Genomic DNA, 23,548 nt, shown 5'->3' with positions numbered 1-23,548 from the left:
AACTAGAGAAAGCCCTCACACAGAAACGAAGACCCAACACAGCCAAAAATAAAAAAATAAAAAAAAAAAAAAAAAAGAACTTCCTTCCTAATAAAGGGTATCTGTAAAAAACCTACAGCTGACATCATACTTAGTGGTAAAACAGTGAATGCTTTCCCCTTAAGATCAAGAGCAAGAGAAGGATGTCCTCACCACTTATATTCTAAAATTTATTGTGGTGATGGTTGCACAACTCTGTGAATATATTAAAAACTATAGAAGTGGGACTTCCCTGGTGGCGCCATGGTTAAGAGTCCGCCTGCCAATGCAGGGGACACGGGTTCGAGCCCTGGTCTGGGAAGATCCCACATGCTGTGGAGCAACTAAGCCCGTGAGCCACGACTGCTGAAGCCTGCACGCCTAGAGCCCGTGCTCTGCAACAAGAGAAGCCACGGCAATGAGAAGCCTGTGCACCGGAATGAGGAGTAGCCCCCGCTTGCCACAACTAGAGGAAGCCCATGCACAGCAATGAAGACCCAACTCAGACCAAAAAAAAAAAAAAAAAAAATGTTACTCAAAGTTTTAGCCAGTGCAGTAAAGGAAACAAAAGAAATAAAAGGCATCAAATTGAATATGAAGAAGTAAGATGGTTTTTATTCACAGATGACCTGATGCTGTGTGTAAAAATCTTGAAGAAAACACACACACAAACACTACCAGAATTAATAAATGAGGTAGCACAGTCTTTGAGTACAAGATCCAAATTTTAAAAATGTATCTCTATATACTACAAATTAAAACTCCAAAAATAGCATTAAGAATATATTTTCATTCCAAATGGCATCACAAAGGGTGAAATGCCTGGAAATAAATGTAATAAAAGAGGTGCAAGACTCATACACTGAAAACTATTTAAAATGGCCGAGAGAAACTGACCCTCCATGTTCGTGGACTGGAAGGCTCAATGTTGCTAAGACGGCAGTTCTCCTAAGTTGATCTATGGATTCAGCACAGTCTCTCTCAAAATCTCAGCAGGAGTTTTTTTGATAGAAATTGACAAGCTGATTTTTGTAACTTAGAATAAAAGGTCTATAATAGCCAAAACAATTTTGAAAAAGAATAAAATTGGAGGAATGACACTACTCAATTTCAAAAGTACTATAAAGTTACAAAAATCAAGACAGGTAATTATTGGTGTGAGAGTAGGCGTAGAGATCAATGGAATGGAATTTAATTAAACCTATATATGGTCAGTTGATTTTCAACAAAATTGCCAAAGCAAAAGATAGTCTTTTCAACAAATAATGCTGGGAAAATTGGACATCTATATGAAAAAAGACTATTAATTTGGACTCATACTGCACACAATACACAAAAATTAACTCCAAATGGAACATAGGCCTAAATATAACAGCTAAAGCTATAAAACTTCTAGAAGACACAAGAGAAAATCTTTGTCAGATTAGGCCAAGTCTTCTTAGCTGTGGCACAAAAGAAAAATGATAAATTGGACCTTCTCAAAATTAAAAAAACATTTGCTTTTTTAAAAACATCACTAAGGAAATGAAAATCAAGCCACAGATTGGAAGAAAATATTTGCAAATTTTATATTTGATATAGGATTTGTATCTGGGATATTTAAAGTACTCTTACAACTCAAGAAAAAGATAAACTATTCAATTAAAAAGTGGGCAAAAGAGTTGAATAGAAACTTCACCAAAGAAGATACATGAATAACTAATAAACATATTTAAAATATCACCAACATCATTAGTCACTAGGAAGGTGCCAATTAAAACCAAAATGAGATACACAACACCCCTCCCCCGCCCAGTGACTATAATAAAAAAAAAACACTGAGTAATGGCAAGAATGTGGAGAAACTGGAATTACTGGTGGAGATGTAAAATGGTGTGGCCACTTTGGAAAATAGGTGGCTTTTTAAAAAAGTTAAACATATGATACAACCCAGCAATTCCACTCTTAGGAATCTACCCAAGAAAAATAAAACACATATCCATAAAAGACTTGTGTGCCAATTTCAAAGCAGTATTATTTATAATAGCCCCAAACTGCAAACAATCCAAATGCTTATCAAGTGTTGAATAGATAAATCAATAAGAAAGACACAAGCTACTGATTAATCCTACGACATGGATGAACCTCAAAAACAGTATGCTAATTGAGAGAAACCAGACCCAAAAGACTTCATGTTGCATAATTCCAATCATATGAAGCGTCCAGGAAACGCAGATCTATAGAGGCAGAAAACAGATCAGTGTTTGCTTGGAACTGGGGGTGAAAGCCGAGTTAACTGTAAATGGACATGAGAAAACTTTTGGGGCTGATAGAAATGTTTAAAACTGGTTTGTGAAGATGGTTACCCAACTCTATACATTTATTAAAAATCACAAAGACACAGTATACACAGACATTGGGTGAACTTTATGGCATGTAAATTCCACCTCAAAGTTGTTTATGGATGCCATACTCTAGGAACTTCTAGTCTTGTATTGGAGTGGAGGGATCTACATAAATTTCAGTGAAACCAGATAGAAAGAGCTAACTGCTCTAATGAGTTTTAGTTAAATGAACTTGAGACTTTAAAGGAAGATAATATTGACCGGAACTGGAGACATGAGTGAATGCTTTGTGGAGTTGAAATTTGAATAGTTTACTTGAGGTATAAGTGGGATTGGACCTACTGAGGTGAATGGAAGAGAATTCCAGACCAAAAAAACCAAAAACCAAAAAAATAGTGAAGTGAGAACAGTATTATGAGGAATCAATCATTAGGGTGATTTATGTTTTGTGTAGCATGTGAACAGTTATTATTTTGATCAAGAATAAGGAGTGAAAAGGGTATGCCATTATGTCCAATATTCTTGGTGTATGAGCATTATAATGTAGATACTGGACGAAAAGGAATGGGAAAAAGTTTTAGAAGAATAGTGGGTAAGCTTAGCCGTAGATTATGGATGTAAAATACGGAGAATACTAAATACCACATGAAAAAAATTAATAATAAAAATGCAATCAATTAACATGTTTTAGAAATTCTTCCAATGATCTTGTCTTTGAGTCTTTATATGGAAATGTGTGCTTTAGAACTTCAGTGGCTTTTCATTGGTTTAAATGAAGAATATAGAATTAAGAATCTATCATGATTGAGTTCCTTCTACAGCCAATAGAAGTCCTGGAAATAATAAGGTATTACTAAAACTACAAATAGGAGCAATGCACTTGCAGTAGACCTGTGATGGTTAATTATCCTGACATTATTATGGCCATTATTATAATTGCATATCAATTGTCACTAATCAACTCTCAGTCAATCTAATGGAGCAGAAATATAAGTAGGAAGCTGTCAGTCAAAGGCTCTCTCTTGGGACTTGGATTCTTGGGAGGATCTGGAGAAGGTGAGGCCATAGTTATCTCAGCATCAGAAATGACGGTGCTTCAGTGGGAGAGCTGGAGGCTGAGTACCTCTCAAAGCTCTTATAGAAGGGAAGGGTGTTAGCTTGACCATCTCAGGATTACATGAACTTTAACATAACCCTTGACTCTCTACTGCTAAGACCTTCAGATACAGATTTTATTTGCTTACAACTCAGTATCATTTTAGTAAATTTTAAAATTGTTTTCTCAGTCCTCTAACATCCTGTAAGATCTCACTATTACCACTACTGTGACCTCTACTTGATAAGTAAGGTAACGCATTGAGACCTCTTATCAAAGTGCCTGGCACACAATAAACACTCAGTACAAATCAACTGTTTCTATAACTACTATTAGCCACCATTTGTTGAGTGTCTACTATGTGCCAGGCACTTCACCTCCATTTTGTAAATGAGGAAATGGGGTCAGAGAGTCTAAGTAATTTACCAAAGCTCACAAAGCTAGTGGACAGAGGGATTAATGGTTCAAACTTTCTAATACACTATTTCTACTTCTTAGTTTTGTTTTGTTTTGTTTTTGGCCTCACAGCATGTGGGATCCTAGTTCCCTGGCCAGGGATCAAATCCCCCCTTCTGATGGCCCCCCTGCATCAGAAGCACAGAGTCTCAGCAACTGGACCACCAGGGAAGTCCCCACTATTTCTGCTTCTGAATGTTAAGTGTCTAGCACTGCTTGTCACTGGATGCATCACTGTCCACATAAGAGGTAATTTTGTTTTTATTCACGTACATGTTTACATAAAGTTTTCATTGTTTCATTCATTAAACTATAAAAAGTGAAAATGACAACTTACTATCCATTTCAGAATTATTTTGAACGATTGTGTGTCTTTCAATTTTCTACATTTTTCTATTTTAGGAAGTATTTTTTCCTATTGAGTGTTTTGGATAAATCTTCCTTAATCTTATTTTGACTCATCATGATTATGATCTAAAAATTAAATTGGGTTTACAGATATCCCATTGTCCTTACGTTTACAGGATAATAGTAGAATATTGTGTGAGAGTTCCTTTTTCTTTCAAATAATAAATCCTAAATAAGCAGCTTATTTTAATAATCATCCTTTAACAGCATTTTTCTTTTACATCTGTGACTGCCACTTCTGTTTTCATATCAACTAAAATTCTGATGCTTCTATGACTACAATGAATAATTTCACTCCAAACTGCCACGTCACATTTTCTATGTGCTGTATGAGACCTCATAGGAGCCTTCCTAAACCACATCTCCTCACATCTGGCGGAATGTATCATGAAGACTGTATGTGTCCTTTATGAAAAAACAATTCAGATCATGAATGCTTAGCAAAGGAAGATCTGTGGATGTTCTTGCTAGGAAAAAATAATCAAAAAGGAACTTGCATCAAAATATGGGAAATGAGGCTGCGATGACAGTAGCAGTAGATGCTGCAGGCATTCTGGCTACCTTTCCTGTCTGCAGGTGGTCCACGGTGATTTTAAGACCTTCTTTGGGCTCATGGGAGCATATCCACACACGCATACACACAGCTGTATCTCCACCACTGTTTGCTAATAGTTAAAATCTCTTCAAAAATGCCCTTCCATCCACAATTAGACATAACATGTTTAAAATGTAGGACTGTTGAGGGAACACTTAGGAGAGAATGAATTTATTAAAGGTCAATGAATCCACCTGTCTCCCAGCATGTGGCAGTCCTGACTAGAGGGAACCAGAGGCAGAGGGATCTTGATTGGAGGGAGAGAAACTGGGACAAAAGACACAGTAGAAAAATTTGCAGAATTATTGCTAAGGTTTTGCCCAGTTTACTACAATAGGACTAGGAAAAGTAGAAGCTATGGGCAGAGCAGAAGAGGTGGGAATTTTTGACATCAACTATAATCACAGATAGCTCCACTTCACATAATTTAGATTTTTCTTTTTCTGTTTTAATTTAACACACCTGACTTCTAACAACAGCATCCCTTTCCCAGGGGATTTGTTATCCAAGAGCTAACTATATAAGTAAAGGCTGCCATTTATCTGAGAATGTTAAGTATATATAAGTGAAAGAGGTTTTTTACAGTTCACTGTTTATTTTTCTTAAGTTATCAGAATGCCAGTCTTAAGTGAATGGCATATCATACAAGTTTTCATGCTGCCAATTATGTTTTTAATTTATTTTGAAATAATTGTAGACTTTATAGAAAAGTTGCAAAAATAGTACAGAGAATTTCTGCATATTCACAAAATATCCTAAATGTTAACATTTGTTTCTCTTTCTCTCTCCCTTTCTCTATATATGTATGTTATATTAATATTAATATATTAATTGATATATATTATATATATATACATACACCATTTTTCTGAATCATATTGTTGTCAAACCCAAGTTTGTGTGCCTGATGCACAGTGAGGCCAAACAAACCGAAACATCAGAGTCTGGAGCAGAGAAAAGTTTATTGCAAGGGCCATGCAAAGAGGATAGGTGGCTCATGCTCAAAAGACTCCAACTCCCTGATGGTTTTCAGGGAAACGTTTTTATAGGCAAAATTTCAGGGGGAGGGGAGGACGGTCTGTAGGGTGTGTGACCTTCCTCTGGTCAGTGGTGAGGTAACAGGATGGTGTTGTTACCCAAAAACTGGGGTTGCCTCTTGATGGGTGTTGAGCTTCAGTATGCATTTCCTAAAAGAACAAAAAAAATGTTTTTTAAGGAAAAGGTTATTAACCTTAAATTTTGTCCACAAAAAATTAATCAGTCAATCTAAGAAAGAAATGGAAAATTGTATTCATGCCAAATTGCGGATTTTAACTCAGGAATAGCCTCTCAGAAAGCTCCAAGAACTATTCTGTCTGTTAGAGATCAAAGCATAGTTACATAGGTTTTTGAGACAGAGAGCTGTACATTAAGTGACATAGACAGTTTGCACAATCCAGATCTGTAAGTGCAAGGTGATGGGCCATTGTGACCCCTTACAAAGTCAAGAAGGAATGTTATCTTTTAAGGAGTTGTCTTGGTGCTAGGAGAATGTTGCTCTTTATGGTTGAGCAGGTATTTCTCCCAATAGGGGAGGTTTGGTTGGTGCCTAATGCAGATATATGATACACAGTAGAGGGGAGAGAGGAGGCCAAAGGGCAGAGAAAATTGTTTATGTTTAAGTTTTTTTGTCTTGCCATAAAATATGAATTTTATTTCACAATTTCCAGGGTAAATCTAGTACACTATTCTACCCATTTTAAGTTGCTGACATCCAAGTGCCATTGGGCTCAGCTGTGAGAAAATGTTGACATCTATTCAAGAGCATACATCCAAATATTAAGTAGAGCACAAACTTGTTTTAAAAAAATAAAATGCAAATGACCCATTGAGCTGAACTGCTAACATGACTCTTAAATATTTCTCTCTTCATGTGCACCAAAGAACAAGCATCCCAACGAAATTAAATTCATTTGACTAAATAATAGCCCAGAACCTTAAAATTAATTGATTGAATAAAATAATGTAAGCTATAAAAGAAGAAGATACCGAAGAGGCAAGGTCAGGATGGGAGTATGGGTCTAATAGACTATGGTAGAAATTATTGTTACACAGAACTTTCAAGCTATTTGTGGAGGCTAAGAGAGGTTTTCGTTTCTAATGTTTTTTACTTACAATGAGCAGGAAAGCATAGGAGACTTGGAAAGTGCACAGAATGTGATTTTCAGCTGTAGCACTAGCTATGTGGTCTTGAGTAAGCCATTCAAACGCTCCGAAACTTAATTTTCTCAAATGTAAGATGAGAGAATCACATGAAATTATTTCCAAGGTCTCCTTCAGCTTAAGCATTTTAAGATTCCAAGATCTAGAAGAAGAAAATAAATGGCACATTAGAAAAAAACTGAAGACAATAAGATATTAAAATGTGACTAGAAGAGTTGCTGAGCCAAAGGGGAGACAAAGTTTTGAGATATAAAGAATCACCATAATTTTTAACATTTAAAAATTCACTTAAGTTGAAGTAAAACTTTGATGGTATAGAAAAATGGAGAGAATATAGAGTTTTGTTATATTTTGGAATGAAGAAAATAGAATCAAGAAGTAGTCAATAAACTAAATATAGCTGACAATTACTTAATAAATATGTCTTGTGCTGTGATGTCCATGAGAGGCAATTATAGCTTTATACAAAGAAAATTCCTAAATTATAAAATAATGCATGACTCAAAAAACAATTTAAGTTTAAAACTTTCTACCTACTGAGAGCCAGTAAGTCATAGGAAAAAAATAAAGAAAAAATATAACTAAACAAAGTCAGCAAATCTGGAACAAACTCAAGCAAAGGATAAGTTGCTTATTTTAAATTTAATAGAAAAACATATAAATATTAATTCACTGCTTTTAAAAAATATATAGAAAACACTACTAATCATTATTGCATTTATAACTGGCTTGAATTCAGGCATACCAGGCTTGGGTCCCAGGCCAACCCAGAGACTGTGTGATCTGGCCAACCTCTTAAATGGAGTAATAATTCCTTCCTCTGTGGCTTCTTGTCAGGATTGATTGATATATACATATAAAATGTGTATCTTAGTGAATGACGTATAGTAAGGGTTCAAAAAGATGTTAACTGTCATATCAACCTTTCCATCATTCATATTCGATCTTCCGGTTTGAGGAGGAAAAACAAGAGCTTGAGTAGCAGGGATAAAAGAGGATGGGGGTACCAGAGATCTAGAGGAAGAGCAGAAAAGGTCTGACTGATGCTCTGGGGGTGCTGCTTGCCCACCTTCCTGGACCAGTTAAGAGGCCCCATTTCTTCAGCGCGATTCTTTGGAAGACCAGCTGACTTGCTGGTAACTCCCTTTTGGATCTGTGTTAATAGCTCTTCTGATCTTATTTTCAAAAATAAAAGTTAATTTTTAAAAGAAACATTTACTTTTCTGTAGACTTTAATTTTGAGAGACTGAGAAAGAGTCTTAGGTAGGAGTGATGACTAGCTATTAGCCTAAACAGTGCTTTGTCATGAATAACATATTCATTTGCCTTTTCTTTTGTTGGGTGAACAAATCTCTTTAAAAGGAAAATTGAAACAAGGGTTTACTACTTACTTTTTCAGGAGTTTTTCTTAGGTCCTATAAAATATTCTTTAGTCAGTATCAGAAAAAGAGTCACCCTCACTGATTAAAATAAGGCTATCACTTATTGAACCTATGCCATGTATTTTATTAATGAAAGTACATTTATCCTCCTAATGAGTCTATGAAGTAGGATTATTATCGCATTTTACAGAAGCAAAATAACTAGTATTAAGTTCACAGAGACAAAAAATGAGAGACTTGGAACCCAAACCTAAATCACCATGAATTAATCCACAGAGCTTCTGCTGCCCTAGGTAAATGGGAGACCTGAACTGCAGGAGAGAAATAATATCATGACATGTAGTTTTCAAACTTAAACCCAGGCAATATTTCATTAACAGATTTTTACCTTGAATTTTCTTGAGATTTATTGTCAGTGAACATAATCAAGGGAATAAAAATAATGAAGGAAAATGCTTATTTTTCCATTGCCAGGTTATATTTGGTCTTGGGAAAAGGCAACATGTTTGATTTTCAAGGTCCTGCTGAGAAATAATATAAAATATTTTAACTATATTTTTTTATGGAATGAAGGAAATTTAGGACGTGAATTGCCCATTGAATATTCTTGGGCTATTAATCACATGTGATTGATTTAAAGTGAGTTTTTAGAGTGTTTTTTAAAAAACATTATTTATTTTTATTTTTGGTAAAATACTGTAACCAACTGTGTTTTCTGTAAAACAACAGTCTGTATAGCAGTATCTTTCCTTTTGCTGTAAAAAAAAAAAGAAAACTCACAAAATAAAATATGCACATCAATTAGACATGGCAAATTGTGTAGCCTCTTAGAAAGGCTTGAGTTAGATTGGACCTTCTTTTGATTAATGGGCATTCTTTAAACGAATTAGCCCAGATTCTGTCTAGGAGCATAGTACGGGCATCCCAGGGGTATACAGTCGAACAAGTCTGAACATGGAATATCTGTCTTCATCATCAAATACTGTTGAAAAGCAATTGGTTTTGAAGTACCCTTAAGACAGGGTCACAAACTCCAGTGCCTTGAGGAGGTAGGCAGGTGATATAAATGAGTCAAGTGGGCGGGGTGGAAGACAGCATCTGAAATATCGTGGTGACAAATGGCACCTGACACTTGGCCATGGTGTCAGGGAGATGATCTGGAGCCATGGGATTATGGCAGACTGGCCATCAAAAGGGGCAGCTGCTTTTCAGTTTTGGCTGACTGAGGCCATTTGGGAATCGAGGGCCAATGCTCTCAGATCGTCTGATTTTTAAAGAGAAATTAGAATTTCAAATTTTGATGTATCATCTTCTAATCTGTAATGTTGAAAATTAATTTTAAAAATGCTATTTGGGCCAATTTAAAAAACTACCTATGGACCACATCTGGCCAGTAGGCTACCAGTTCACAAATTCAGATTTAAGGAAATAAGACAAATAGTAATAGAAATAATACCTGAAAATGTTATCATGGTTCTGAATTCTTATACCCGTACACTAGACTTTATATACATTAAAAATACACTTAAGTTGTACCTTCCCAAAACAAACGGGAACGATGGTATAGACCTAGGGTTCTATGTGAAACCATAAAGTGTATTTGTCAATATGTGAACTCTACACCACCTACTTTACAATTAACTAAAGAACTTATTTAAAATGTGCATGCTGGATTTTCATTAATTAGGTCTCAGGTGGCTTCTAGCAGTCTGACTTTGTACAAACACCCCGATCCCCAGATGATTCTAATAGTTATTTATGGAGTTCCTCCCTTTGAGAATTTGCAGGCTCTGTGGTCATTTTACTGCCAGCCTTAACTTCTGTATCTTCTCTATTCTCCCAGGCAGAGACAACTGTGATTTAAAGAGGGTTAAGTTTTGGATCCTTTGGACCCCTGCTTGGTTGGGTGATCCAGAGCACATCTGTGCTTTCAGGTCATTCAATCCCATAGTTACAGGTTGATACTTCATAATGACACATGTCTACCCCATTAGCTTGCAGTTTATGGTTGCTCAGTATATGTCTTCATTTAGCTAATGTCTTAGTGGGTTATTTCCTCGTGGCTCCCTACTGAATAGCAGTGTAATGTACCTGATCGGTGCCCAGTAAGTAATTTTTGATTGATATTATAATGCATTAATTAGAACATCATCAACTAGGCCTACCAGATCAACTGTCTGTAACTGAACTGAATAATCATTTACTTTAACCCAATAGGCATTTTAGTTAAGCCAATAATTTGACTAATTTTTCGCTCTCAGAAAATTATTTGATGACATTTGACCAAATGAGCCCATCGCCAAATGATTAATGTAACTTCTGACCTTGCCTGCTTTTACATTCAGGGGGCAAACATATTATTAGGGGTATATAACTCATTATGCACTCTTACACAGGAGAAAAATAGTATCATGAAAGTGGTATCGTCACACCATTTTAGACACTGAAACATTAGCTGTAGAAAATGCTGATAGACTGACATGTTCAGTGAACTACACCGTGCCTAGGGAAAACCACAATTGAAATGTAAATTGTCATTTTGCTTCAGTGAAAAGTGAACCAAAATGCAAATTGCCTTTTAAAAACATTGAGATCAGGAAAAGGCATTAGACCTGTGTTTTCTGTCTTGTGCTCACACCCTGTAAATAACAGCATCTTGGATATGGGGCACAGTTTAAGAGATTATTCATCCCTTAGCCTTGACTATAAGTAAGGATGTTTCTTTATTCCAAGCATTGTTAGACAAAAGAAATGTTTGACCTCTGAGATAACCTTCTCCAGAAGATAAACTGATAATTCCTTGCACAGCTTGTCTTTTTTCATCATTTCCATTCCAGTCTAGTTAATGCAACCAGTTTTGCAGTTCAGAATATTCAAATATGCTACTTGGGTTCTGGACACAGTGATGGGTCTTAAATTCTCCCTCGCAGAGGTGAAGTAACATTAAATTTGTCACTGCCTCGTCTAAGTCAGCAAGGTGGCACTGTATAATATCTTTAGAAATACTAACTTAAGAAGTCCATGGGGAAGAAGGTGAAAAGAAGGTCAGCTACTGACATAAAATCAAGCTTTAGATGTGATGACCCTGCGTCAGAGGCTTTGTAGCCTGCGAGTCAGCATAATGTTATTGAATCCACGTCCTAGCTGAAGCCAGACACGGTGACAAAGGTGGCCCCACCTGCCCGCTGAGAGATGGGCCGTCAGCATCACCTCACAAGCCAGGCACACAGAGCAGTTCTTTTTATAAAGAAAGAACTTAAAGCTATAAATGGCCTCTTTTATTTTCTACTCCCTTCACCCTAAAGGGTTGACGTTTATTTTAATGTCTGAAGAACCCATGAATGTATTATAACTTAGAGAACGATAAGAATTAGCCTTTGGTAGCCAGAGTCCTGAAAATTATACTTTGAAGAATTCCTGGAAAACTCAGTCTTCCAATTGGTGAGCAACTAGAATGAAAAAAAACAAATGAACAAACTTTAGTTTTGCTAGAGACAAATATAGTGACAACTCTTCAAATAACCCTTTTCCTCCATAGAACACACCAAAAGTAGCTTAAACTAGAATTAATGAAGTGGAATAGAAATTGCAATTACCAATTTTTACTTTTGCCTCCTGTTATGTAGGTAGAATTCATGGTGTTTAGAATCAATCGACCTTGATATACTTCAATTAATACAATATAAAAATTCCCCAAAGATTTCTATATTACCTAGAGGATTTAAGCAGTAAAATATTCAATGAATTTTTTAAAATTAATTTTTATTGGAGTATAGTTGCTTTACACTGTTGTGTTAATTTCAACTGTACAGCAAAGTGAATCAGCTATATGTATACATATATCCCCTCTTTTTTGGATTTCCTTCCCATTTAGGTCACCACAGAGCACTGAGTAGAGTTCCCTGAGCTATACAGTAGGTTCTCATTAGTTATCTACTTTATACATAGTATCAATAGTGTATACATGTCAATCCCAATCTCCCAATTCATCCCACCACCACCCCCCCTTTCCCCCGTGGTATCCACATGTTTGTTCTCTATGTTTGTGTCTCTATTTCTGCTTTGCAAATAAGATCATCTGTCATTTTTCTAGATCCCACATATATGTGTTAATATACAATATTTCTTTTTCTCTTTCTGACTTACTTCACTCCGTATGACAGTCTCTAGGTCCATCCACGTCTCTACAAATGATCCAATTGTGTTCCTTTTTATGGCTGAGTAATATTCCATTGTATATATGTATCACATCTTCTCTATCCTATTCAATGCATTTTTAAAGCTTGGATGAAATGTATAGTAACTGTATTATCTGATGTGCTGATCCCTATTTAATTTAATTTATTTATCTTTTTTCTCAAGCAACTGTGGGCATGGTTTAATTTTTATTTTTTTAATTTTTATTTTTTTAACATCTTTATTGGAATATGATTGCTTTACAATGGTGTGTTAGTTTCTGCTTTATAACAAAGTGAATCAGCTATATATAGACATATATCCCCATATCCCCTCCCTCTTGCGTCTCCCTCGCACCCTCCCTATCCCACCCCTCTAGGTGGTCACAAAACACTGAGCTGATCTCCCTGTGCTATGCGGCTGCTTCCCACTAGCTATCTATTTTACATTTGGTAGTTTATATATGTCCATGCCACTCTCTCACTTCGTCCCAACTTACCCTTCCCCCTCCCCATGTCCTCAAGTCCATTCTCTACGTCTGCGTCTTCATACCTGTCCTGCCCCTAGGTTCTTCAGAAACATTTTTTTTTAGATTCCATATATACATGTTAGCATACGGTATTTGTTTTTCTCTTTCTGACTTCACTGTGTATGACAGTTTCTAGGTCCATCCACCTCACTACAAATAACTCATGATCCCTATTTTAGAAACGAATCTACAAACTAGATGAGACGAGGGATTCCAAAAGGCAGACTCTAAGGAATCATTTATGATGAAATATTATTTTAGAACTTAGAAAAATAATTTCAACTATGCTTATTGCAGAAATTAGCTTATATAATTACTGATGGGAAATTTCATGGCGACAATCAATGTCAGTTACCAACAGAGTTAATGAATAAGGATTAAGAGAAGAAAACTTAATAAGGTTAGGTTTGGGCAAAGAAAAGAAAACAACTTCAAGCTAGTTATACCTAAAATTTACCAGGAAGCAAGAAGAACTACAATCCTGGAGCCTGTGGAAGGAAAACCACATTCACAGAAAGACAGACAAAATGAAAAGGCAGAGGATTATGTACCACATGAAGGAAAAAATAAAACCCCAGGAAAACAACTAAATGACGTGGAGGTAGGCAACCTTCCAGAAAAAGAATTCAGAGTAATGATAGCGAAGATGATCCAGGACCTCAGAAAAAGAATGGAGGCAAAGATTGAGAAAATGCAAGAAGTGTTTAACAAAGACCTAGAAAAATTAAAGAACAAACACCTAGAAGAATTAAAAAACAAACAAGCAGAGATGAACAATACAATAACTGAAATGAAAAATGCACTAGAAGGAATCAAAAGCAGAGTAACTGAGGCAGAAGAACGGATAAATGACCTGGAAGACAGAATGGTGGAATTCACTGCCATGGAACAGAATAAAGAAAAAAGAATGAAAAGAAATGAAGACAGCCTGAAAGACCTCTGGGACAACATTAAATGCAACAACGTTCACAGTATAAGGGTCCCAAAAGGAGAAGACAGAGAGAAAGGACCCGAGAAAATATTTGAAGAGATTATAGTCCAAAACTTCCCTAACATGGGAAAGGAAATAGCCACCCTAGTCCAGGAAGCTCAGAGAGTCCCAGGCAGGATAAACCCAAGGAGAAACACGCTGAGACACATAGTAATCAAATTGACAAAAATTAAAGACTAAGAAAAATTATTAAAAGTAACAAGGGAGGGCTTCCCTGGTGGCGCAGTGGTTGGGAATCTGCCTGCCAATGCAGGGGACACGGGTTTGAGCCCTGATCTGGGAAGATCCCACATGCCACGGAGCAACTAGGCCCGTGAGCCACAACTACTGAGCCTGCGCGTCTGGAGCCTGTGCTCCGCAACAAGAGAGGCCGCGATAATGAGAGGCCCGCGCACCACGATGAAGAGTGGCCCCCACTTGCCGCAACTAAAGAAAGCCCTCACACAGAAACGAAGACCCAACACAGCCATAAATAAAAATAAATAAATAAATAAACAAAAACAAACAAAAAAAGTAACAAGGGAAAAATGACAAATAACATACAAGGGAACTCACATAAGGTTAACCACTAATTTCTCAGCAGAAATTCTACATGCCAAAAGGGAGAGGCATGATATATTTAATGTGATGAAAGGGAAGAACCTACAACCAAGATTTTCTACCCAGCAAGGATCTCATTCAGATTTAACGGAGAAATCAAAAGCTTTGCAGACAATCAGAAGCTAAGAGAATTCAGCACCACCAAACCAGCGCTACAACAAATGCTAAAGGAACATCTCTAAGTGCGAAACACAAGAGAAGAAAAGGACCTACAGAAACAAACCCATAACAATTAAGAAAATGGTAATAGGAACATACATATCGATAATTACCTTATCGATAATTAAACGTGAATGGATTAAATGTTCCAGCCAAAAGACACAGGCTTGTTGAATGGATACAAAAACAGGACCCACTTATATGCTGTCTACAAGAGACCCTCTTCAGACCTAGGGACACATACAGACTGAAAGTGAGGGGATGGAAAAAGGTAATCCATGCAAATGGAAATCAAAAGAAAGCTGGAGTAGCAATTCTCATATTAGACAAAAGAGACTTTAAGATAAAGACTATTACAAGAGACAAAGAAGGACACTACATAATGATCAAGGGATCAATCCAAGAAGAAGATACAACAATTGTAAATATTTATGCATCCAACATAGGAGCACCTCAATACATAAGGCAAATGCTAACAGCTATAAAAGAGAAAATTGACAGTAACACAATAATAGTGGGGGACTTTAACACCTCGCTTACACCAATGGACAGATCATCCAGGCAGAAAATTAATAAGGAAACACAGCTTTAAATGACACAATAGACCAGATGGATTTAATTGATATTTATAGGACATTCCATCTGAAAGCAGCAGGTTACACTTTCTTCTCAAGTGCACATGGAACATTCTCCAGGATAGATCACATCTTGGGTTACAAATCAAGCCTCGGTAAATTTAAGAAATTTGAAATGATATCAAGTATCTTTTCTGACCACAACGCTATGAGATTAGAAATAAATTACAGGGAAAAAAATCATAAAAAAACACAAACACATGGAGGCTAAACCATATGTTACTAAATAACCAAGAGATCACTGAAGAAATCAAAGAGGAAATCAAAAAATGCCTAGAGACAAATGACAACCAAAAACCGAACGATCCAAAACCTACGGGATGCAGCAAAAGCAGTTCTAAGAGGGAAGTTTATAGCAATAAAATCCTACCTCAAGGAATAAAACAAGTCTCAAATAAAAACTCTAACCTTACACCTAAAAGAACCAGAGAAAGAAGGACAAACAAAACCCGAAGTTAGTAGAAGGAAAGAAATCATAAAAATCAGAGCAGAAATAAATGAAATAGAAACAAAGAAAACAATAGCAAATATCAATAAAACTAAAAGCTGGTTCTTTGAGAGGATAAGCAAAATTGATAAACCTTTAGCCAGACTCATCACAAAAAAAGAGGGAGAGGACTCAAATCAATAAAATTAGAAATGAAAAAGGAGAAGTTACAACGGACACTGCAGAAATACAAAGCATCATAAGAGACTACTACAGGCAACTCTATGCCAATAAAATGGACAACCTGGAAGAAATGGACAAATTCTTAGAAAGGTATAACCTTCCAAGCCTGAACCAGGAAGAAATAGAAAACATGAACAGACCAATCACAAGTAATGAAATTGAAACTGTGATTAAAAATCTTCCAACAAACAAAAGTCCAGGACCAGATGGCTTCACAGGTGAATTCTATCAAACATTTAGAGAAGAGCTAACACCCATGCTTCTCAAACTCTTCCAAAAAATTGCAGAGGAAGAAACACTCCAAACTCCTTCTCTGAGGCCACCATCACTCTGATACCAAAACCAGACAAAGATACTACAAAAAAAGAAAATTACAGACCAATATTACTGATGAATATAGATGCAAAAATCCTCAACAATATACTAGCAAACGGAATCCAACAACACATTAAAAGGATCATGCACCATGATCAAGTGGGATTTATCCCAGGGATGCAAGGATTCTTCAGTATACACAAATCAATCAATGTGATACACCATATTTACAAATTGAAGAAGAAAAACCATATGATCATCTCAATAGATGCAGAAAAAGCTTTTGACAAAATTCAACACCCGTTTATGATAAAAAAATCTCTCCAGAAAGTGGGCATAGAGGGAATCTACCTCAACATAATAAAGGCCGTGTATGACAAACCCACAGCAAACATAATTCTCAATGGTGAAGAACTGAAAGCATTTCCTCTAAGATAAGGAAGAAGACAAGGATGTCCACTCTCACCACTATTATTCAACATAGTTTTGGAAGTCCTAGCCACGGCAATCAGAGAAGGAAAAGAAATAAAAGAATACAAACTGGAAAAGAAGAAGTAAAACTTTCACTGTTTGCAGCTGACATAATACTATAAACAGAAAATCCTAAAGATGCCACCAGAAAACTACTAGAGCTAATCAATGAATTTGGTAAAGTTGCAGGATACAAAATTAATGCACAGAAATCTCTTGCATTCCTATACACTAACAACAAAACATCAGAAAGAGAAATTAAGGAAACAATCCCATTCACCATTGCAACAAAAAGAATAAAATACCTAGGAATAAACCTACCTAAGGAGGTAAAAGACCTGTACTCAGAAAACTATAATAAGACACTAATGAAAGAAATCAAAGATGACACAAACAGATGGAGAGATATACCATGTTCTTGGACTGGAAGAATCAATATTGTGAAAATGACTATACTACCCAAAGCAATCTACAGACTGAATGCAATCCCTATCAAATTACCAGTGACATTTTTTACAGAGCTAGAACAAAAAATCTTCAAATTTCTATGGAGACACAAAAGACCCCGAATAGCCAAAGCAGTACTGAGGGAAGAAAACTGAACTGGAGGAATCAGACTCCCTGACTTCAGACTATACTACAAAGCTACAGTAATCAAGACAATATGGTACTGGCAGAAAAACAGAAATATAGATCAATGGAACAGGATAGAAAGCCCAGAGATAAACCCACGCACTATGGTCAACTAATCTATGACAGAGGAGGCAAGAATATACAATGGAGAAAAGACAGTCTCTTCAATAAGTGGTGCTGGCAAAACTGGACCACTACATGTAAAAGAATGAAATTAGAACACTCCCTAACACTATACACAAAAATAAGCTGAAAATGGATTAAAGATCTAAATGTAAGACGGGACACTATAAAACTCTTGGAGGAAAACAGGAAGAACATTCTTTGACATAAATCACAGCAAGATCTTTTCTGGCTTACCTCCTAGAGTAATGGAAATAAAAACAAAAATAAACAATTGGGACCTAATGAAACTTAAAATCTTTTGCACAGCAAAGGAAACCATAAACAAGATGAAAAGACGGCCCTCAGAATGGGAGAAAATATTTGCAAATGAATCAATGGACAAAGGATTAATCTCCAAAATATATAAACAGCTCATTAAGCTCAATATTTAAAAACAAACAATCCAATCAAAAAAATGGGCAGAAGACCTAAATAGACATTTCTCCAAAGAAGACATACAGATGGCCAAGAGGCACGTGAAAAGCTGCTCAACATCATTAATTTTTAGAGAAATACAAATCAAAACTACAATGAATTATCACCTCACACCAGTTAGAATGGGCATCATCAGAAAATGTACAAACAACAAATGCTGGAGAGGGTGTGGAGAAAAGGAAACTCTCTTGCACTGTTGTGGGAATGCAAATTGATACAGTCACTATGGAGAACAGTATGGAGGTTCCTTAAAAAACTAAAAATAGAATTACCATATGACCCAGCAATCCCACTACTGGGCATATACCCAGAGAAAACCATAATTCAAAAAGACACATGCACCCCAATGTTCATTGCAGCACTGTTTACAATAGCCAGGTCATGGAAGCAACCTAAATGCCTATCGACAGACGAATGGATAAAGAAGAAGTGGTACATATATACAACGGAGTATTACCCAGCCATAAAAAGGAACGAAACTGGGTCATTTGTAGAGACGTGGATGGACCTAGAGACTGTCATACAGATTGAAGTAAGTCAGAAAGAGAAAAACAAATATCCTATATTAATGCATATATGTGGAATCTAGAAAAATGGTACAGATGAGCCGATTTGCAAGGCAAAAATAGAGACACAGATGTAGAGAAAAAACGTACGGACACCAAGAGGGGAAAGCTGGGGGTGAGGGTGGGTGGTGTGATGAACTGGGAGATTGGGATTGACATACATACACTAATATGTATGAAATAACTAATAAGAACCTGCTGTATAAAAAATAAATAAAATACAATTCAAAAAGATAAAACTAAAATTGATCATATGCGTGCACTTCAAAAAAATGGTGTTGGGAGGGGCAAGGACCTCAGTGGGTCCAAAGCAGTCTTGAAAATTCTTGCTGAGTGGCCAGCCTGTAGGTGGATCTGTCTTCTGAGGCAGAGCAGTTTCTGTAACTAGTCATATAGGCAACCAAATAGGTCAAGGTGCACACGGTGTGACTGCCGATAACTGCCCACATCCTGGGGGATGGCAAGGCTGGAGGGTGGCTTGTTTGCTGCTTGTGAGGCCTGTGGTCCTGAACTCCTCTCCACTCTCTGTGCAAATTCGTATCGACCAACTGTGTCACCGTGGTGGACTTAGGGGGATTGGAAACTGGCACAAACATGCTGACTTCTGACTACTATTTCTGTGCATAATATACTCTTTCATTTCTTGAAAAAAAAAAAAAGGTGGTCAGATGTCCCACCATCCTCCCAATTGCTCAGGATTAAAATCCCAGTCATCTTTGACTTCTCTCTTATGATTGTCCCAGTCAATCTGTTTTCAAAGCCCGTCGTCCCCACCTCTGAATTTTCTCTTACACATGTTCCTTCCTCCTCATTTCCACCACCACAAACCTAACCCAGACCCTCATTATCTCATTTGGTCTTTTGAAACAGGCTTCTAACTAGCCTGCCCTGCGCAAGATTTCCATTTTATTCTATTTTTCAGATCTGCTCATGTTACTTCTCCTGTTTATCATACCAAGTGCTCCTTATTATTTGCCAGATAATTCCAAGCTCTTTGATCTGCATTCAAAGTCATCCGTGTGGACCCTCGAGGTTAATGTAATAACTTTCAATTCTACAATGGAGTATTGAGTGCCTGCTATGAATGATTCTCAGATGAAGAGGACTCCTCAAAGAGTTTGTAGTCTCCACTTCTTATAATGGAACCATGATGGTTACCAGGTGCTTAATCCCTTACATGCGTGATCGCATTTATAGACAGGCCGTGTGTTCCTTTTCTTCCAGCCCGCACAGGATGCCTGCTTTTCTTCACGACTTTCCCACCATTGTTCAGAGAGTCCCATACCTGGAGTGCTTCTTTCAGCCATCTTTATTTAACACATATTTGTCTGGTGATATATTTAACACATATAACTGGTGATACTTAAGAAAAAATAAAGTAAGTTAAGGCGAGAGTCAACCTGGCAAACTCTTGCCACTTCTTTAACAATAAGATTTCTGTGACCTCACCACTACATCGTAGGCCCTGTTCTGCTTGGGGTGAGGGATTGAAGGTGGGAGAGATGAGGAGTGGTGGGACTAATCCCATTCAAGACACGTGGTTAAAGACAACAACAATAATGATGATGACTAATATTTATTGAGCACTGATAACACAAGAACTATCTGTTTAAAATCTCACAATGATCCAGTGAGATACTATCACTATTCCCATGTTATTAATACTTGAGACATGAGGTGGGTTAGATAAGTCATCAACATTTACAATGATGGTAAGCGGCAGAGCCCATTGAACCAAGACGATTCAGTTCTAAGGCCTAAGTTAGTCACCTTTGATGAGTTAATCCACAGGGTATCAGGGTGCTCTGGGGAAAAGATGGAGAAGGTGAGTGCTGGGTAGATGCCCAGTGAATTTCCATGTCGATTACCTCTCTGCCTCCAACCTTCTGTCTTCTAAATCCGTTCTCCAAAACTCCAAGACTGATTTCTCCAACATGAAAGGCCAACTTTGTCGTTATCCTGATTAAACAATTTAATGGCTCTCACTGCTGGAGAGAGAAACTATTATTATTCATTGCTTGCTAATGAAATTGACAAGGTGGTGTGTACCTTAACTGTCAGTTTAAGAAAACCGCTGCACCAAATCTAAGCACCTGGTACAGAAGGGCAAGTTTGTTTTGTTTTGTTAGCCATTATGAAGAAGAGAATCCTTATTGGATGTCATTGATTGTCTACAAGGAAATTTAGTTTTTATCCACAGAAATCTGTCCTTGGTGGTATCACAGCAAAGTCAGGAGCAACTCATGGAGTCAAAAGGGTGGAATGGTTAAAGACAGAAGCTTTGGAGTCAGAGTTGGGAATTATGACACTGACTCTTCGAGCCTTATTTGCAGCAGCCTCAAGTGCAATTTGAGGATAACATCTTTTTCATAGGGCTGCTGTGAGGACTGAATGAGAAAATATTGGGTTAGCCAAAAAGTTGGTTCGGTTAGTGAATACATTGTTCAGTAAAGTTCTTTGTGAAAATGAAAAATGTCTTTTATTTTTACTTAAAACCGAACGAAGTTTTTGGCCAACCCAATATATAAAAGGGTTTAAAACAATGGCTACATAGAAATTCCTAAGCAAGTGATAGCTATTACACATCATTAAAGGTTTCATTGTTCTGTACTTGTTATATATAATTATAGTAGTTTAATTCAAGTAGTAGTACAGGAATGTAGTTGAAAAAACAAACAAGCACTATAATATGGGAAAAAAGAATCCCTTTCCCAGAGAAAACCATTGCTAAGATTTCTTATTTGCCCTTCTAGATTTTTTTCTATGTATTTAAAAATATACTTGTGCTTTTTAAAAAAAAACATAAATGATAGCACTTTTAATACAGTTTTGGACTTTGCCTTTTTTTTCCTGTAAGGATTGTTCCACAGTGACACAAATAAGTTTACTAAGTTATTTTTAATGACCATGCAGTATTTCAACAAGTAAATATGGAATAACTTATTTAATAAGTTCTCTATTGATGGACATGTATGTTGCTTTCAGTCATTTTCTATTACAAAATAAATTTCAATGAATCCTTGTATGATGATTTCCATAAAATTCATTTCTGTAAGTGGAATTGCTGGGTCAAATGGCATATGCATTTGAAATTTTTATAGCTCTTGTTCAACTGCCTTCTGAAGAGGCTGAAAGAATTTATATTCCTACTCAGTTGTAGTACAGAGAAGTTATTTAAATATATTCCTTATAAACCACTCCAATTTTCTTAAGCCAATTTTCTCACTGTCCCAGAAAACCCCAAGTTACACTCCTGCCTCCTTGTCTGTGATCTTGTTTTGCTGCTAGCTTAGAATTACCTTTCTTCTCATTTGTCTATCTAAATCCTACCTATCTGCATTAGTAGGACACACTCAGTTGCAAGTAACAGAACTCAAATGAAAGTAGCTTAAGTAAAATTAAAAGTAGAGGGGAGGAAAACTACTGAAAGGATTCTAGGTAGTTCACAGAACTGAAAGATGAGCTGCAAGTTCCCAGGGCAGTTCTAGAAACCTAGGACTGGAGCCCTCACACACTCCTCTAATTATCCGTTTCCAACTTCATGTATCTCTGAATGATTTCCATTCTCTTCTGTGGTAGACGGGTGGGTCTCAGAACTGAAAAAATGTGAAAATTTACACAAAAGGTAGCACATCATAAACATGAAACTTCAAAAGACGTTTTGCACTGGCAGCTTCTAGCTCTGCCTACTCTTGGTGTCTTCTCATCTGTCATTAGATAGAATTCGATAAAGAAGTTGAGAAAACACTGATGGAACATTTTAATGTTCCGAAAAATAATTCCTCTCAAATATCAGAAATCAGAATTCCACTGCTATTCTTTAAGTGAAGGTTGTCCAGCAACAATTCCAGGGTCATCTTTTCTCCCACCTGCATGACTAGAATATTTTGGAAGTGCCCCTTCCTCACGCTCTCCGTGGTCCTGAACCACCCGTTGGTGGTCCTGAACAGTGCTCCCTTTTAGAGTCAGCTGAAATGTGATAGGAGGGGAATTAGGGAGTAGAGAAATTGAAGAAGCTGTTAGGGAGAAAGAAGATATTTTTGTTTTGTCAATTTTGTTACTATCAAAGAAACCACAATTAACCTTGGCCAAACTGAAAGAGAGTAAGCAAATCTGTGGGAAGTATTGTCATCTATGCAAATGTCCACATGCATAAGCAAGGTCACCTAGGGGAGCAGGCAGATCACCACTGAAAACACTAACACAAATATTTGAGAGGGAATAACTCTTCACACCTGTCAGAAAGATTTGACACTTGTGATTGAAAAGAGAGAAACCTCAATGCAGTAATGTCTCAGTTAACTTGACTGACAAACCCCCAATCCTCATCAAAGAATGCAAAAGAAAATGAAAATAGAATAATTAAAGAAATCAAGAAAATTTTTAAAAAGAAAAAGCAAGTCTCTTAGATAAGTGTCAGTTATTAGGGACTAATCTAAAAAAATCACCAATCAGTAAAATTTCTGGAATGGAAAAATTAAATAGTGGCATAGAGTTTTCACCTTCTCCCTCTCCTTCAACCTCATCCATCTGTTTATTTCATGCTTTATTTAACCAAAACCAACAACTGTTTTGAAATTGTCTTTTGAAAGTATTAGTGTCTTTCTGAAATCCTGTTTCGAAAGTATTTAATTTTCCTGTGTGCCTAAACCAGTGATTCTTAAATTTTAGCATAAATAACATTCTCCTGTAATACTTCTTAGAATGCATTTGGTGGGGGGG

The 23,548-nt window shown here is 36.7% G+C and overlaps 1 protein-coding gene and 1 long non-coding RNA gene across 3 annotated transcripts in view; one reads left to right on the top strand and one right to left on the bottom strand.

Moving 5' to 3' along the window:
* The window catches only part of LOC309662208 (uncharacterized protein), a gene marked incomplete at its 5' end in the record, with an annotated part of 27,908 nt that extends 4,360 nt beyond the window's left edge, over window positions 1–23,548 (top strand). Inside the window, 2 exons of one of the 2 annotated variants that reach the window (XM_082464695.1) lie at window positions 3,967–4,143; window positions 19,749–23,548. In XM_082464695.1, coding sequence (XP_082320821.1) covers window positions 3,967–4,143; window positions 19,749–19,897 — 326 coding nt within the window. In that variant the 3' untranslated portion in view covers window positions 19,898–23,548. Of the gene's footprint in view, window positions 1–3,966; window positions 6,110–19,748 lie in introns of those variants that run through there. The other variant, XR_014264585.1, reaches the window with a different exon arrangement.
* LOC309662231 lies at window positions 6,026–14,911 on the bottom strand. Its single transcript, XR_014264606.1, has 3 exons — window positions 14,710–14,911; window positions 7,052–14,391; window positions 6,026–6,084 (listed from the first exon to the last, which is right to left on the bottom strand). It is a non-coding gene; the product is annotated as an uncharacterized lncRNA (long non-coding RNA).

The sequence above is a fragment of the Balaenoptera physalus genome (genome assembly GCF_965194825.1).
Source record: "Balaenoptera physalus genome assembly, chromosome: 6".
NCBI lineage: Eukaryota > Metazoa > Chordata > Mammalia > Artiodactyla > Balaenopteridae > Balaenoptera > Balaenoptera physalus.
This window is presented reverse-complemented; position numbering and strand designations above follow the sequence as displayed.